The sequence below is a fragment of the Artibeus jamaicensis genome, unplaced genomic scaffold (assembly GCF_021234435.1).
Source record: "Artibeus jamaicensis isolate MK-2021 breed Jamaican fruit bat unplaced genomic scaffold, CSHL_Jam_final contig_391, whole genome shotgun sequence".
Taxonomy (NCBI): Eukaryota; Metazoa; Chordata; class Mammalia; order Chiroptera; family Phyllostomidae; genus Artibeus; species Artibeus jamaicensis.
Window position 1 is genome coordinate 25,129,931 of NW_026521814.1, and position 14,216 is coordinate 25,144,146.

Consider the following 14,216-nt stretch of genomic DNA (forward strand, 5'->3'; position numbering starts at 1 on the left):
TAACATCCCCAGTGGATGACTATTGAGACACTAGAGGGAGAAAAATGCATTTTTGAAGAAATCAATTCAAAGGCTCTTAGCACTTTCTATTATTAAAAACACATTTGAATATGAACAACAACAAAAAATGTTAACACCAAGCCAAGTGTTTGGGGGTGGGGCATTCATCAGTTTGGAGGACCCATGGCACGCTCACCCTGCAGCCACCCCAAGAGGAGTAATTTACCGTCCCACCACCGGGTGAGGCCCGGCCCCTGGGTGGTGGTGGGGGGGCTTTCTGTCCTGGGAGCTGGGAAGCTCTGACCACCTACATGGATTTTTCTTACCCTGTCCTCCACCCGCCACACAAGCATTTAAAGTTATATACTTCACAACTCAAAATGAAGCTGCGGGGGGGGGGGGTTGTTTTGTTTTTGTGCTTCTGGTGTGTGTGTGTGTCTTTGAAGGAGCCCGAGAGTGCCCCCCACCCCGCCCAAACTTCACCCCAGATCTTTAGGACATTGCTGTCTTAGTGCTATGCTCCCAATTACGCCTCTTGTAAGAAGTAGTTTGAAGGAAAACTGCTCTGCTTCTAAATATTTACTAGGTCACATCTGTCCATTTAGAGGCATATCTTAGGAGGACTGGCCCAATTTTTCTTTCATGTGTTGCCTGTTGAGAGCCGGAATTCCATGATAATGCTGTCTGTGTTCTATAGTTTTCTTCTCAAGTGGTTGCCTTCTCCAGATGGCTTACTGGTTTTCTTACTCTCTGCAAGAAAATGAAATTTTTCCTTGGATCAGGTGATTGTAATGATTTGTATTCTTTGTTCCATTGCTACATATTGTTTAAGGCATCATTAAGTCCTTTGTGGGCAGCTATTAACTTTATATTAACAGATTGGAAGGAATTGCCTCTTCTTTCACGTGATACCCTGCACTTGGGTCCCAGCTGTCATTCATGGGTGTGATTTCTATTTTGATTGTGCCATGTGATAAGATTTTTACTTAAGTCCTGCTTACCAAATGCTATGATCATATCCAAAATGTGTTTAAAATAGGTTTAACTTCTGTTTTCAACTTATAATTAGGACAGATGCAAGTATAATGTATAAAACACATAAAATAAATTTACTTTTTATGAAACTGTCAGACACTGAACTCAACTGACTTACCTTTTTCCAGTAGTACCTTTACCTGAAACTGTTTGTAATGTGAGGGTTTTGTTCTTTGTTGTTGTTGTTGTTTAGTGTTGGCCAGCCATTCCAAGGGGCTTACCTGGAGATCAATAAGAACCCCAAGTATAAAAAACTCAAAGATGCCATTGAAGAAAAGATTATCATTGCTGAAGTTGTGAACAAAATTAACCGTGCAAATGGGAAGGTAAAACTGCTAACCCCAAAGACTTGTAAGAAGTGTTTAACAGTTGGGATCAGTCATCTTTAATCTTCTGATTATTAAAACTTGTATTTCACATTCCCAACAGAATTACTATGAAGGGAGTTGTTTCTCCCCACCTTTAAGGATAGGAGGAATTTTACTTGTTTTCTGAAATTTTTGTGAATTAGAATATATTACCTATGTTTAATGTGTTCTTGGTTTACATAGATATGCATAGTGGAATAAGATGTGCACTTCTGAAGATAACTAATGCTTTAAATTCATGGGTGATAGAGGGTAATTTTGATCATTGGTTTTTCATCTGTTTTGTTTTAATTTTGTTCTAGAGTACGTCCCGGATTTTTCTCCTAACAAATAACAATCTCCTGCTTGCTGACCAAAAGTCTGGACAGATCAAGTCAGAGGTTCCCCTGGTGGATGTGACCAAAGTCTCAATGAGCTCCCAGAACGATGGCTTCTTCGCCATACACCTCAAAGAGGTAAAGATTCAACTGTTGACTTGACCGAAAGGAGGTTTCTGCATGTGTCCAGTCTCTCAGCCATTAATTTAAAATTTTCCAAAACTGAATAATCCTATTACTTGAAGATTACTGATTTGGAAACTTTGGCTATATTCCCACCTGTGTAAAGTCTCAGGCTTGGTTTTTCAGTAACTGAGTAAGATGAATCACTTACTGACTTGTTCACTGGAGTTCCAATTTCACTGAATAGCTCTTGTTTGCACTCACTGCGATGTACATTATTTTGAGAATAAATGCATGGGAATATGAAGATGTTTTAAACTATGCTTTCTGCTGTGGTTTTATCTATATACCAATTTAGTAAATGTCTGGGTAACCTTTAATTTTAGGGTTTTTAAGTACAGAATGCAGCTACAGTCAGCTGCCTAATAATTTGGACCTAAAGATTTTTTTATGTTCTGTGCTTTAAACTTACCCAGGACCTCCTGCCTTGAATCTCTGGAGTTGGTCTCACTAACTTTACAGTGACCGTGACTGAGCTGTTTAACTTCCATGTGCCTTATTTTTCTCCTCTTCAGTGTGGGGAGAGTAATAGTACCTATTTCGTAGTATTATCATGAGAATTAAATGTAAAGTGCGTCACATGGTGCTTGTCACCTAGTAAACAGGTTACTGAATAGACATGTCAGCAAATAGTAATCGCATTTAGGGACATGTGTCTAGAGAATGGTGCGCCTACCCAGCTGATTAAAAACTTAAGAAAATCCCATAAACTTAGTTCAGCCTGTTTTCCCAACTGTGAATCTTAACCTAAAGTGAGCATAATCAAATCCTAAGATGGTGATTCTGAATCTGGATTGCACATTAAAATAATGCTGATGCTCAGGCCACATCCCCAGTTCAGCCAAATCAGCTTGTTGGAACAGGGCACGAGCTCCTGTTTTTCAAAAGCTGTTTGGATGAGTCCCTTGTGCAGCTGTGGTTGAGGGCCGCTGCCTGGGATATTTATTGGGATTGTTATCATTCTTGTGTTTTTAACCAAATCACTGAGGAGTTTTTTAAGCAGCTCTTTCAGAATGAGTTGCAGGTTAGGGCAGTGCTTGTCAAACCTGAGTGTCTAAACAGATCACCCAGGGATCTTGCTGGGAGTTCATCTTCAGTGGGCCTGCCGCAGGGCCTGCGGGCCTGCTTTTCTAACGAGCTCCGAGATGATGCTGGTGGTGCTCCTGGTCCATTGAACACCGTTGGGTAGCACGGGCTTAGGTAGCCTTACTAAAGTGCTCTGAGCAAGCTGGAAGAAGTACTGCTTTTGTAATTACTGTTTATTCGGAAGAGTGGACTCTAGTAGTTGATATTTTAAAGAGACTGGAAATACTTTTTCAGCCAAGCCTGTAAACGTGTACCTCCTAAGCTGTCTTTACTTGTGATAGTCTGACTCTTGCCTTGTCCTCGCAGGGCTCTGAAGCAGCCAGTAAAGGAGACTTTCTCTTCAGCAGTGACCACCTGATTGAAATGGCCACCAAGCTCTATCGGACGACTCTCAGCCAAACCAAACAGAAGCTCAATATTGAAATTTCTGATGAGTATGTTCATGAATTATTTGAATATATCTTTTTACTTTTAGCTTTGTTGCTTTTCAGTTAAGCCATCTGATCTCATTAGTTTATACAACCACAGCTTATTAAGTACCAAGTATGTGTCTGTCCTTTGTTCTAGTTGATGGATGGGCAGTAGATATCCAAGGTTCTGCCTTCATGTACCTGACATCCTAGTGGAGGGGAAAAATAGGCACACATAAAATAATAAATAGGTGACATGACTTTAGTTAGTGGCAAGTGCTTATGGAGAGGGGGAAATAGCCTAAAGGTCAGAGAGTGTTATTTTTTATGTGGAGGTCAGAAAGGTGTCTTTTTAGTGAGTGATATTGGCGTCGAGACTGGAATCTAGGGAGCAAACCAGGCAACACTCTGGGAAGATGCCTTCTGGGGCAGGGAGGCAGCAGGTGCAAAGGCCCTGAGACAGGAGTCAACTTTGTGACAACGTCACATGGTTGGAAAAGACCCTAGAGAGAGGCAGGGCCTGGCTGCGTGGAGCTTGGTAGCTGAGGTGAGGATCTGAGATGTTACTGAGGATAATTGAAAACCATGATAGGTTTGGAGCAAGGGTGTGCCACGACCTGACTCAGTGTTTTCAAAGATCGCTTTGGCTGTAGTGTAGAAAGTAGCTATAGGGAGGCAACAGTGGAAGCAGAGAAAATTGCAGGTTCTCCGAGCAGCCTATGGTAAGGATGATATGGCTTAGGTGAGGGGGTGAGTGGGAGCTGGTGAGAAGTAGTCAGGTTCCAAATGTAGTTTGAAGGAAAACAAGAGGCCTTATGAACAGATTGGGTGTGAGGCCCGAACCCACAGGGTGATACCATTTACCGCAGTAGTTGTCACTGAGAAAAGAGGCGTCTGCGGGTGACCGGGTAGGGTTGTATGTGAGATGCCTTTATTGTCACATATCGGTAAGTAGTACTATAGAATGAGCATTCCATGCTGACAAGGGTTTAATAGTGCTAAGACTGCATACATTTGAAATTTTCATTGTTTCCCTTACATTACGGCTCTGATTATAGAGACATTATTTTCACGCATCCCCCCATTTATTCAGTCTGTGAATATGAAGTCGTTTGAATGAATTCGAGTTACTGTGTTGTTTGATACTTCATTACTTTTCATCAAATTGTTTACTAGTTGCTTATGTACTTTTTTGCATTTATAGTAAAAATTTGCATAACTAGATTGTTCAGGAAATGATTTTATTTTCCAATCGAGATTTTGCCAGCCTGTTCTATTTTAACTTTTTTGACAAGTCTTCCTAAATTCACATCCATTCCTACCCCTTGAAGTCAAACGTACTCTCCTTGATGTGTCAGGATTTATAGAACCTGAGTTTATTGTTTGTTCTCATGCTACACTAAGAATGGTGTTTAGATTGGGTGGGAGATTGGCCTTATGTGTACTCTGTATTGGGAATTGCAGTTTGGACTAAATAACTTTTCTGTTATTGAGTCCTTTCTCATAAAACAAAAAATATTAGGGAAAAAAGATAATAGCTAATTGGGTTCCAGTTATAGTTTTAACCTGATAGAGCTGGTTAGAGTTTTAAACTCCCTTTAGTTGAAATTTTTTTGTAACTTGGGATGCCAGGCTCCTGTTTTGGTAGGACAGCCAAATCCCACTGTCATGGAAGATTGTATGTGTGTTCCAGATGCAGAAGCTCCTCCGTAAAGGGATGAAGAGGGCTTGTAGGTGGCCAGCTAGACTAATAAGGGAGTATTTACAGAGAAAATCACACCAGCAACCAAGCCACAGAGGATTGCTGCTTTTAAGCATTTCCCAAACTGGTGTTCTAAGAACACTGCCTTTGCAAGATGTTAATAATGAAGAAAGTGTTCTCTGGTGCAGATTTACAATCAGTCTCGACTGTAGCCCTTCTCAGAGCCTCTGGAGCCTTGCTGTATATTGTGACTCCCCTGAGGGGCTCCAGGGCAGAGCGTGTTCCTCAAAGGGAGTCAGCCACAGAAGCCCTCCAGTGGCTCGCCCAGCTTGTATCTGTGGCACCTGCAGCACACTGATGGGGAAGGGTTGCCTCTGGGCTTCAGGGGCCCTGCCGTGTCCCAGAGACGGTGTGATGTTCTGGATGTGTACGTGTGATTTGCATTGTGTGGCCACGTGAAGAAAACAACATTCAGTAACATTACAAACCAGCCCAAAACACTGTTCCACCTCTGATTGCTAATTATTGGCTGGTCTCATAAAAATAAACCAGCTGACGCAACCTGGCGCAGCAGCCGTGGCTCCTTGCCCAGGCGGCGCGGACGCCACGCCGCGACATTCCCAAGTAGCCTCTGGTTTCCTAACCTGTGGGCGCCCTTAAGCAGGGATTATATAATCGTTTTGGAAAGCACCCTAAATTTAAGCAAAATTTTGTAAAGTCATGGGCAGGGGTGTTCATGATGTATAGTTTCCAGCCCTAAATGGCATCAGTCCATTTTATTGCCCAGCTATGCTTTCTAGCACAATAAACAGCATGTGGTTCAGTGCCCAAACATTCCTCAGTGGAGCCTTTTCAGAGTCAGAAGTCGGTCTTCCAACAAGGCCGGTGTCCCTAGTCATCATGGATAAACTGCATGTCGGTTTACAGGGGCAGAGTCAAAGTCCTCTTTATTCCTTTGAAGGATTTTAAAATGCAGGCTTAGAGCGAGCGTTGAAATCATCGACTCAGCTGCTCTGTCATTCCCAGGTCTTAAACTTCCATTCCAGACTTCAAACTGTACATGGTTGCATTTTGGGGACATTAAATAAGAGGTGTAGTATTTCTAAAAATATTATTTCTAGCATGAATCATGAACATGGAATATGAGTGTGGAGATATGCTAAATTATTGGGAAAAGAACTCCCTGTACATTTGTTACACTACAAGTGGTCTTTGAACATTAAAATGTAAAAGTACTTAGTTTTTAAATGTGTGTATTTACATTAAGCAGGAGAGATGTTTTTTTCTGTGACACACATAGATAAAAGTGTACATGCCACATCTCAGAGAGGCAAATTTGGAACTATAGCTCTTTTCGGTGCTGTCAAGTTGGAAAAAAAAAATAGCCCGTTTAAAAGCTAAGAAACTCTATCGCTTTAAAACAACTATGAATCAGAAGCTCGTGTCACATTTTACTTCAGCAGGCATTTGCCAAACGTGGGCTGCTTAAACCTTGAAACTGAGACTAATGTGTGCAGAGCAGGTCTGTTTCCATTTTTGCTGTTGTCATGGATGCCAGCGAGCATGTGACGTCACACGGTTGTTAGAGTAACTCACGTAATTACATTCCACTAAACCAGAAGAGTGTTCCCTGAGAAACGTTCTGTAAACGTGGTGACGTCACCCTGATTCCGAGGGTGGGGAGAAAAGAGCACTGGTTTGGCCGCGGGAACCGTGAGGGATCCCCAGTGATGCTGTTTCAAGGGCAGGGACCTCGTGTTACACATCTGGTGTGTCCCTCACAGTACCCGGTCCGGGGCAGTCGGTGCTGTGTGTGTGTAGGAAGGTGTGGACAGGCGCTTGACCCTTGACAGCCTGTGTGAGGGAAGACGTGGACTGAACACTGTTTCCGACTGCGTGCCCTGCACCATCGGCAGGACAAGAGGCAGTTTCCCGTGTGCACTGTGGACTGTTCCAGATTTTATCATTTAAATGTATTTTAAATGGGTGTTAGAAATGTAAGTGGCACATCAAACTCGTGATTTTATCATCGTCGCTCTGTAGGACACTACTGCTCTCAAGCATATATTTATTTAGGCTAGAAATAACTGTTAGCATAATGTGTAGATATGACCAAAATTGTGTAGGACATATGTGAACAACCAAAGTTTATAAACCATAGTCTGTAGGCACTCCAAACTGTTTCCTTTTCTGAGACTCTACTTTATTTTCTCATTTTGTTGGTGATTTCATAGAACCCCTTCCCCAGATTATATTTTTGCTCTGCAGAAATGGAGAAAAATGGAGAAATAGCATGTTGATCTTCCATTTGAAACATGGAAACAAGTATTCTTAGCCCTTCTTACCTTACAGGAATGTGAGGAGTTGATGAATTTCAGATTACTGAAGGCTAAATGGTGACGGCTGGGAGTTAAACACCTGATGATGTGATCGGTATCGAAGTGCCAGTGCCACGGGGCAGTGCTCTGTCCACTAAAACACAGAAGCTAGGTGTTGTGTAATCATCAGCTGTGCTGTGTATACTTTCATTTGTCTTGCTCTTTTCTCCTAGGTTTCTGGTGCAATTCAGACAGGACAAAGTATGCGTGAAGTTTATTCAGGGCAGCCAGAAAAATGGGAGTGTCCCAACGTGCAAACGAAAAAACAACCGTCTCCTGGAAGTCGCTGTTCCTTAACCGGTGCCTCACTCCTCTCTGCCTTCATGGACTTGTTTCTTTGTAATAGTGCAATTTGGTTTGGTTTTGTTCTGTTTGGGGTTCGTGGTATGTTTGGGGATTGTCAAAGGCTAAATCCCATTAGAGTCCCTTGGCAAAATAAAAATATTTGACTAACCAATTTTTATTATTGGAATAGTTTTGACCCTTGAAGTGCACGTTCTGTGCACAGTCCTGGGAGAGGATTGTAGACACTAACAGTGTCCATGCCATGTCATTACGTGTTTTTTGTTTAGTCATGTTAGCGCGTGTACCCTAAATCAACATATTACTCACAAGTCATTAATACATCTAAGTATAGGAAACAGTCTTAAAAGATAGCGTATTCACTCATCCAGTATTTATTGAATGCCTGCTCTGTGCTAGGCACTGTGCTAGATAGTATGAAAAGTTATTAGGATTTGTTTTGTAATTGTTTTTAAGGTCATTGCGTTCTGGTTGGATCGTGCTGGCTTTGCTAGGGCTAAGGGAGTTTGAGGATGTCAAGACCAAAACAGTCACTGTTATGACGGGCAGTGTGTGTGGCTTTGACAGTGTGGACTTGGCTTTGACAATGTGGACTTCACGAAGGGCTGGTCCTTGGGAGTGGAAACACCTGCCTGGGTAAATGCCTCCACATTCCCATTTGAAAAGAGAAAGTTGACATTTGAACAGGACTTTTAACTTGTTTAGCTCTCTTGTAATTTCTTAGAAAACAGAGGCATTCTTATTTTAGAAAAAATGACAGAAACAGTCCAGTAAGATTGTATTTTCTGTTTCTGATAAACACCATATATGATCCTGCCTATGCTAATATCTGCAGTGTTGTTTTCACACCAATTTGCATAAAGATTTTAAACAGCTAATTCACTGGAGGGCTGAAGGCCTTTCAGACTGGGGCAAACATTCTGTATGATGTGCAATAAACATCCAAGACCTTTTTTGAAAGTTTTATTTATAATATACATTTTGTATGAGAGAGGTGATTGGTACAGGCTACATATTTTAATCAAGGATCAAAATCGTGTTCATCTGCAGAAACTTTTTTTTTTCAAATTTACCATAAGGATTAGTTTTGGAAGCTACATTTTGAACTTTGAAATAAAATTGTTTCTTATTTGGGAGGGAAATGTATATACAACGGTGTGATAATAATAAAACTCTTCTAATCGGGTGCCGTGTCCTGGATCACAGCTGCATCTTTGTGTTTGGAGGTGTGTTCCCGTGTGTGTGGTGCTGCATTGCCACACGGGAAGGCTTTCGACCCACACATTTCATGTTCTCTTGTCATTGAATTTCACTTATCTTTTATAAACCAGAAACGTCCACTGAAGGTATTTTCTGGGCATTTTCTTTTCATGTTTGTACTTAAAAATATTGCTTCCATAAAGAAATTCTTAGAAGCCTTTGTGTTCATTGGTCCCGAGAGAGCAGACAATGACTTCCCCTCGGTCTTCTCCAACACGTACCTCAAGTGGGAGATCGATGATTCCTGAAATCGGCGAGGAGGAATTTGGACCTGAGAGATGTTTTATATTTCATTTTATTTTTATTGAGTTTCTTGGGGTGACATTGGTTAATAAAATTATATAGGTGTTAGATGTCCAATTCTATAATACATCACCAGTGTATCGTATTGTGCATTCACCTCCCCAAGTCGAATCTCTTTCCATCACCATTTATCCCCCACCTTACCCTCAGATACTCTCCACACCCCCTTTTCCCTTTGGTAATCACCATACTTTTGTCTGTGTTGATGAGGTTTTGTTTGTTTGTTTAATCTCTTCACCTTTTTCACCCAGCCCCCAACCCCCTCCCCCTGCCACCTGTCAGTCTGTTCTCTGTATCTGTGGGCCTATTTTGTTTGTTCATTTATTTTGTACATTAGATGCCACATTTTTTAAAAGAATGTCTTAAAAATATTTAATACACTCATCATTGTTCAACGTACAAATAAGTATAAAAAGATACAAGCTCTCCATGTCATCAGTCACCCATTTGGTCAGTTCTTGTGTCCCCCCCCGAAAAGTTAACCACTGTTTTTCGTTGCTTTTGCATTACTTTTAGCATATGCTTACAAGAGGAAATAAAAATATAGATTGTTATCTTTCTTCTGTTTAGCAGACCAAAACTAATATGTTACAGGCATTGTTCTTTGCCTTTTTCAGTCTTCATTCTTTTTATAGGGGCATAGTGCCCTGCTGTACGGATGCACTGTCATGTATTTATCCGGTCCCCAGTGATCATCACCAAGTTGTTTCCTGAAGGGAAGTGTAAGTCCAGGATAGAGAGGACCAATGGTCCATGGGTCTACTTTTTAAATTTCCCAAATACTTCATTTGCAGATGGTACATTATGATGATTAGCAATAATAGAAGTTACAATAATGTGTATCTTTATAAACCAGTTTTAAAAGAGAATATTTTTGCATATACATGCATTACTGAAGTGTTTAATAATGTTGGTCATGAAATTCATTCTAGGTGGGTTATGACTAGACTTGGTGCAAAAGGTTTTCTGAACTTTAATGAGAAAGCGTCCCTCTGTGTCAGGGTGAAATCTGCCTCGTTAGAGCTCCCTAAACTAAGCTAGCCAGTGCGGGGAGAGCGCCCTTAATGCAGTTGCAATGAGAATTCCTAGTGCATTCAATGTGTGTGGACATGCCTCCTTTCTTTTCCAGAAGGAGCAGCCTAGCAATGGAGGAACATGTAATTACTGAGAGCAATTATTTAGAGATTTTGAGTTCAGAAATGGAATATTAAACCTTGGTTTTCAATCCTGAGTTTAAAGTTGACTGCCCTTCAGAGGAATGCCGATCACTTTTCTGTTGGAAGCCCTTGACGCTCACCATTGGGGAAAGTAGTGGTAACTTGACCTCCCTGAAAATGAGGAGAGGCCCCACACTCCAACTGACTCCCTGTGGAAGAAATGTTTCCCAAAATATCACCAAGGCAACCTAGATCAAAATCACAAAGAAAACTTGTTTTAACAAAACAAAACAAAAAACCATGCAGATTCTTAGGCTGTACCCCTTCCCAAGAGAATCAGAGTCTCTGGAATAGAATGTGAAAGTAGGCACTTTAAAGAAAATCTCCAGGTGACAGGCACATTGAAGTTTAAGAGCGGCCAAAAAAAAAAAAAACCCCACTAGAACTCTGCAGATACACACAGCCATCTGTCTTAACGAGTTTCCTAGAAGGTGATTCTGATACGTTCCCAAGTGTGACAACCACTGGCCGTGAGCCTCCTGGGCTGCACCTGGCATTGTTGGCTGCACCTGCCAATGCTCCCGGCCCAGCCACACTGCCTGGCTGGAGGTCACTGACAAACTGCAGCACCGCTCTGCTGTAGTGGGCGAGCAACCAGTACTTCTTAATCTGTGAATTTGTCACTGCCCTGCAATGGAGAATTAAGTATTGGTAGCTCTTCAGTTACACACAGTTACTCTTGATTTTGACTTCATCTACTACTACGGGGCAAAAAAGGAACATGGGAAAGTTACTTTCTAACAGATTGGTTACAGTTTTGTGTTTCACTCTCTTGGAATAATAACTTGGACCCAATACTCAGACCTTCAGCTCAAGTTTGAATACCTTTCCTGATACCCCAAGAGTTACAGGGTGTGTCTGTAATGGCAAAGCACCAGGCCAAGAATTCTGAAAATCATAGGTACAATCCTCAACATTGAAGATTTGGCTGAAATCTAGGAATAAATGGCTTTCTTATTACGCTGCCATTGGAATCAATAGGCTGAGTGAGAACTCTCAAGTTCATGTAATTGAGTATAATTATGATAAGTAGAGAATGGTTTAACATTCAGGCTGATAATGAACAACAGTGTTTCTGGTCTTTTTTTATATGCTATTTTTCATAGTTAAGGCAGTTAGGTTCTAAGATACTCAAATAAGAAGCACTCTAAATTGGTGTAAGTTGCCAGGGAAGGAGTTAGTAAATGTCTTTCTGTGTCTACTATGTTTTTTCCAGAAGTCACTGTAGTAATAAGCGCCTTTGTTTTTAAGCCGGGCATTGTTTTTCTGGTATATTGCAGTGCTCACACTCGGGTGAAGCAGGGTGCAAGGGAAGAGAGCGGGCAGCAGTGTCGCTCTTCCCGGTGAGAAAACAGCTGCGAGTGTTCACTGTCCCCTGGGAGATTGTGTGTTGACGAGTTAATGGGTTATCATTGGAGGGATTCTTTCTTTGGGTCGTTTGGACAATTTCACTGGACACTCTCTCACTCCCAGCTTTTGGTTAGCTGGTCGTTGGGAAGCCATGGCCTGGACAAGCTGGCACTTGCTTTCTGGTCTCATCTGCTTCTATTCCAATAGCCACTGAGTAGAAAATTAATTGTTTTTGAGTTGGTTTCCTCCAAATTGTGGAATTGTTTGCCTCACTCTCTTTGGTTTGGAGATCATTTTCAAAGTCTGGAGTTCATTATAGTATAGCATAAGCCATAGCCTCTTCCTCATTAATTTTTTTTTTATTGCTGGCAAGATAGCCAAATCCCCTCTGCTCAGTTTCATAAAACTCAACAAAAGTCAACTTTGTAACTAAGGAAAATAATCTGGGCTTCTCAAGGTTTAAGGAGGAAAGTAGGAAGAGAATGTAATACCATATTTACCCAAAGTCCTTGCAGTACTGTGAAAGAAACAGCCCAACCAGCCATTTTACTTAGTTTTAAATGTTTTTTGATCCAGTCTTTTTTTTTTATAGCACTTTTTTTTTAAGATTTTATTTATTTATCTTTAGAGGAGAAGGAAAGGAGAGAGGGAGAGAAGCATCAATGTATGGTTGCCTTTGTGCATCTCCTGCTGGGAACTGGCCTGCAGGGAATCGGCCTGCAACCCAGGCATGTGCCCTGACTGGGAATTGAACCGCGATTGTCTGGTTCGCAGGCCCGTGCTCAATCCACTGAGCTACACCAGCCAGGGCTGATCCAGTCTTGAAATACACTTGACATGTAACATTGTATTAGTTTTAGGTGAACATCATAGTGATTTGGTATGCGTGTATTATGAAATGATTATGACAATAAGTAGTTAATATCCATCACCTCACATAAGTTTAGTTTTTTTTTTATTGTGATGAGAACTTTTAAGATTACTCTAGATCATGTCTTATTTTATGCTCAACTTTCCTTTTTTTCCCCTGGAGGAAATTTTCATTTTCCCTGGAGTCCAGGTTATCGGTGCTTTCCTATGGTTAGTCCTTTTTGTTTCCTCTTTAAGAAGTTGTTTGCCCCAGGTCATGAAAATATCTGCCTATGATTTCATTAGAAGCTTTATTTTAGCTCTTTAGTCCACTGGAATTGGGTTTTTTTGGAATGTTGTAGAGAGTCAAAATTCATTTCTTCCATGTGAATATCCATGGACACAGTACCTTTTATCGAGAAGGCCACCATGCCCCATACACTGTTTCTGGATTCTCCTCTATTAAATTATTTGTCTGTGCGATTACTAAACTGTTCATGATTATGGGTTTTTAACATGTTGGCATAGTTATTTAGAAGAAAAATTTATAACTCTTAGAGTTCTTGTGCTCTTGTGAGAGGAGGAGAAGCCTTAAAACTAATAAATGCACATTTTTGGGGGATCTGGAATTGTGATAATTCATCAGAGTTCTAAAAATATGGACATAAGATCAGCCCTTTTCTTAAGTCTTGGGGACATGGGCACAGGAGTTCTGATGGGATCCTATCAGGGAAAATATTAAACGTTTCCCTGACATAAATTAACAACTTCAAATTTCATGTGATATTTTGGTTTTGCATTGACTCAGTGGTTTCTGTATTATTAATTACCCTCATTTAAAGTTTTCGCTTAAGTCTTCATACAGTGGCTATCTTATGTGAGTGCATTTGAATGTTTTATTTTTAGGTGAGACCGTTTCCCTCTCAGATTTGGTTTCTTTGGTGGTGAGAAAACTCTGATGACTTTCCCGATTCTTTAACAGTCTTTAACAATATTTCTATAGTCTCTTGTACTTTTAACTGGTCATCTTGTGCAATGATGAGTTAGTAGATGAGGCCAGATGGTGCTAGAAGTCCAGTCCACAGCTTCAGCTTCCTAGTACTCCCACACTTTCTTGTTAATTAAAAAAAAAAAGATTTTTCTAAATCATTTCCAAGTAATCACCCAGTCCATTCTCTTGTGTGCAGTTCTGAGCTAGTTAAACCCAGAATTGCCTTTCTAAAATGATCACTGCAGACTCAGCTTTCCTGAAGCTGAGATTTTAATTGGAGAGGAACAGCACCAAGAAGGCATTTAATTGCAGATTTTCAGTAGCATTAAATGCAAACACATTTTTTTTATGAGAGGAGCAAATTGTAGGCAAAGGGAAACATTTAACATTTATTTTTTATGCTACAATAATAATTGCCTGGGAAAATACACGTCTTCAAGTCAAGTAGGAAATAAATTTGCATC

At 40.8% G+C, this 14,216-nt stretch overlaps 1 protein-coding gene across 6 annotated transcripts in view; it reads left to right on the top strand.

The window, feature by feature from the left end:
- MYO1B (myosin IB) overlaps positions 1-9,896 on the top strand; it is a 169,237-nt gene extending 159,341 nt beyond the window's left edge. For 3 of the 6 annotated variants that reach the window (XM_037162933.2, XM_037162935.2, XM_037162932.2), the window contains exons 28-31: positions 1,229-1,361; positions 1,706-1,858; positions 3,296-3,423; positions 7,653-9,895. In XM_037162933.2, the coding sequence (XP_037018828.1) occupies positions 1,229-1,361; positions 1,706-1,858; positions 3,296-3,423; positions 7,653-7,776 (538 nt within the window). In that variant the 3' untranslated portion in view covers positions 7,777-9,895. Of the gene's footprint in view, positions 1-1,228; positions 1,362-1,705; positions 1,859-3,295; positions 3,424-7,652 lie in introns of all 6 variants that reach the window. The other 3 variants (XM_053665160.1, XM_037162936.2, XM_037162937.2) reach the window with 3 other exon arrangements.
- The last annotated feature ends 4,320 nt before the right edge of the window (positions 9,897-14,216 follow it).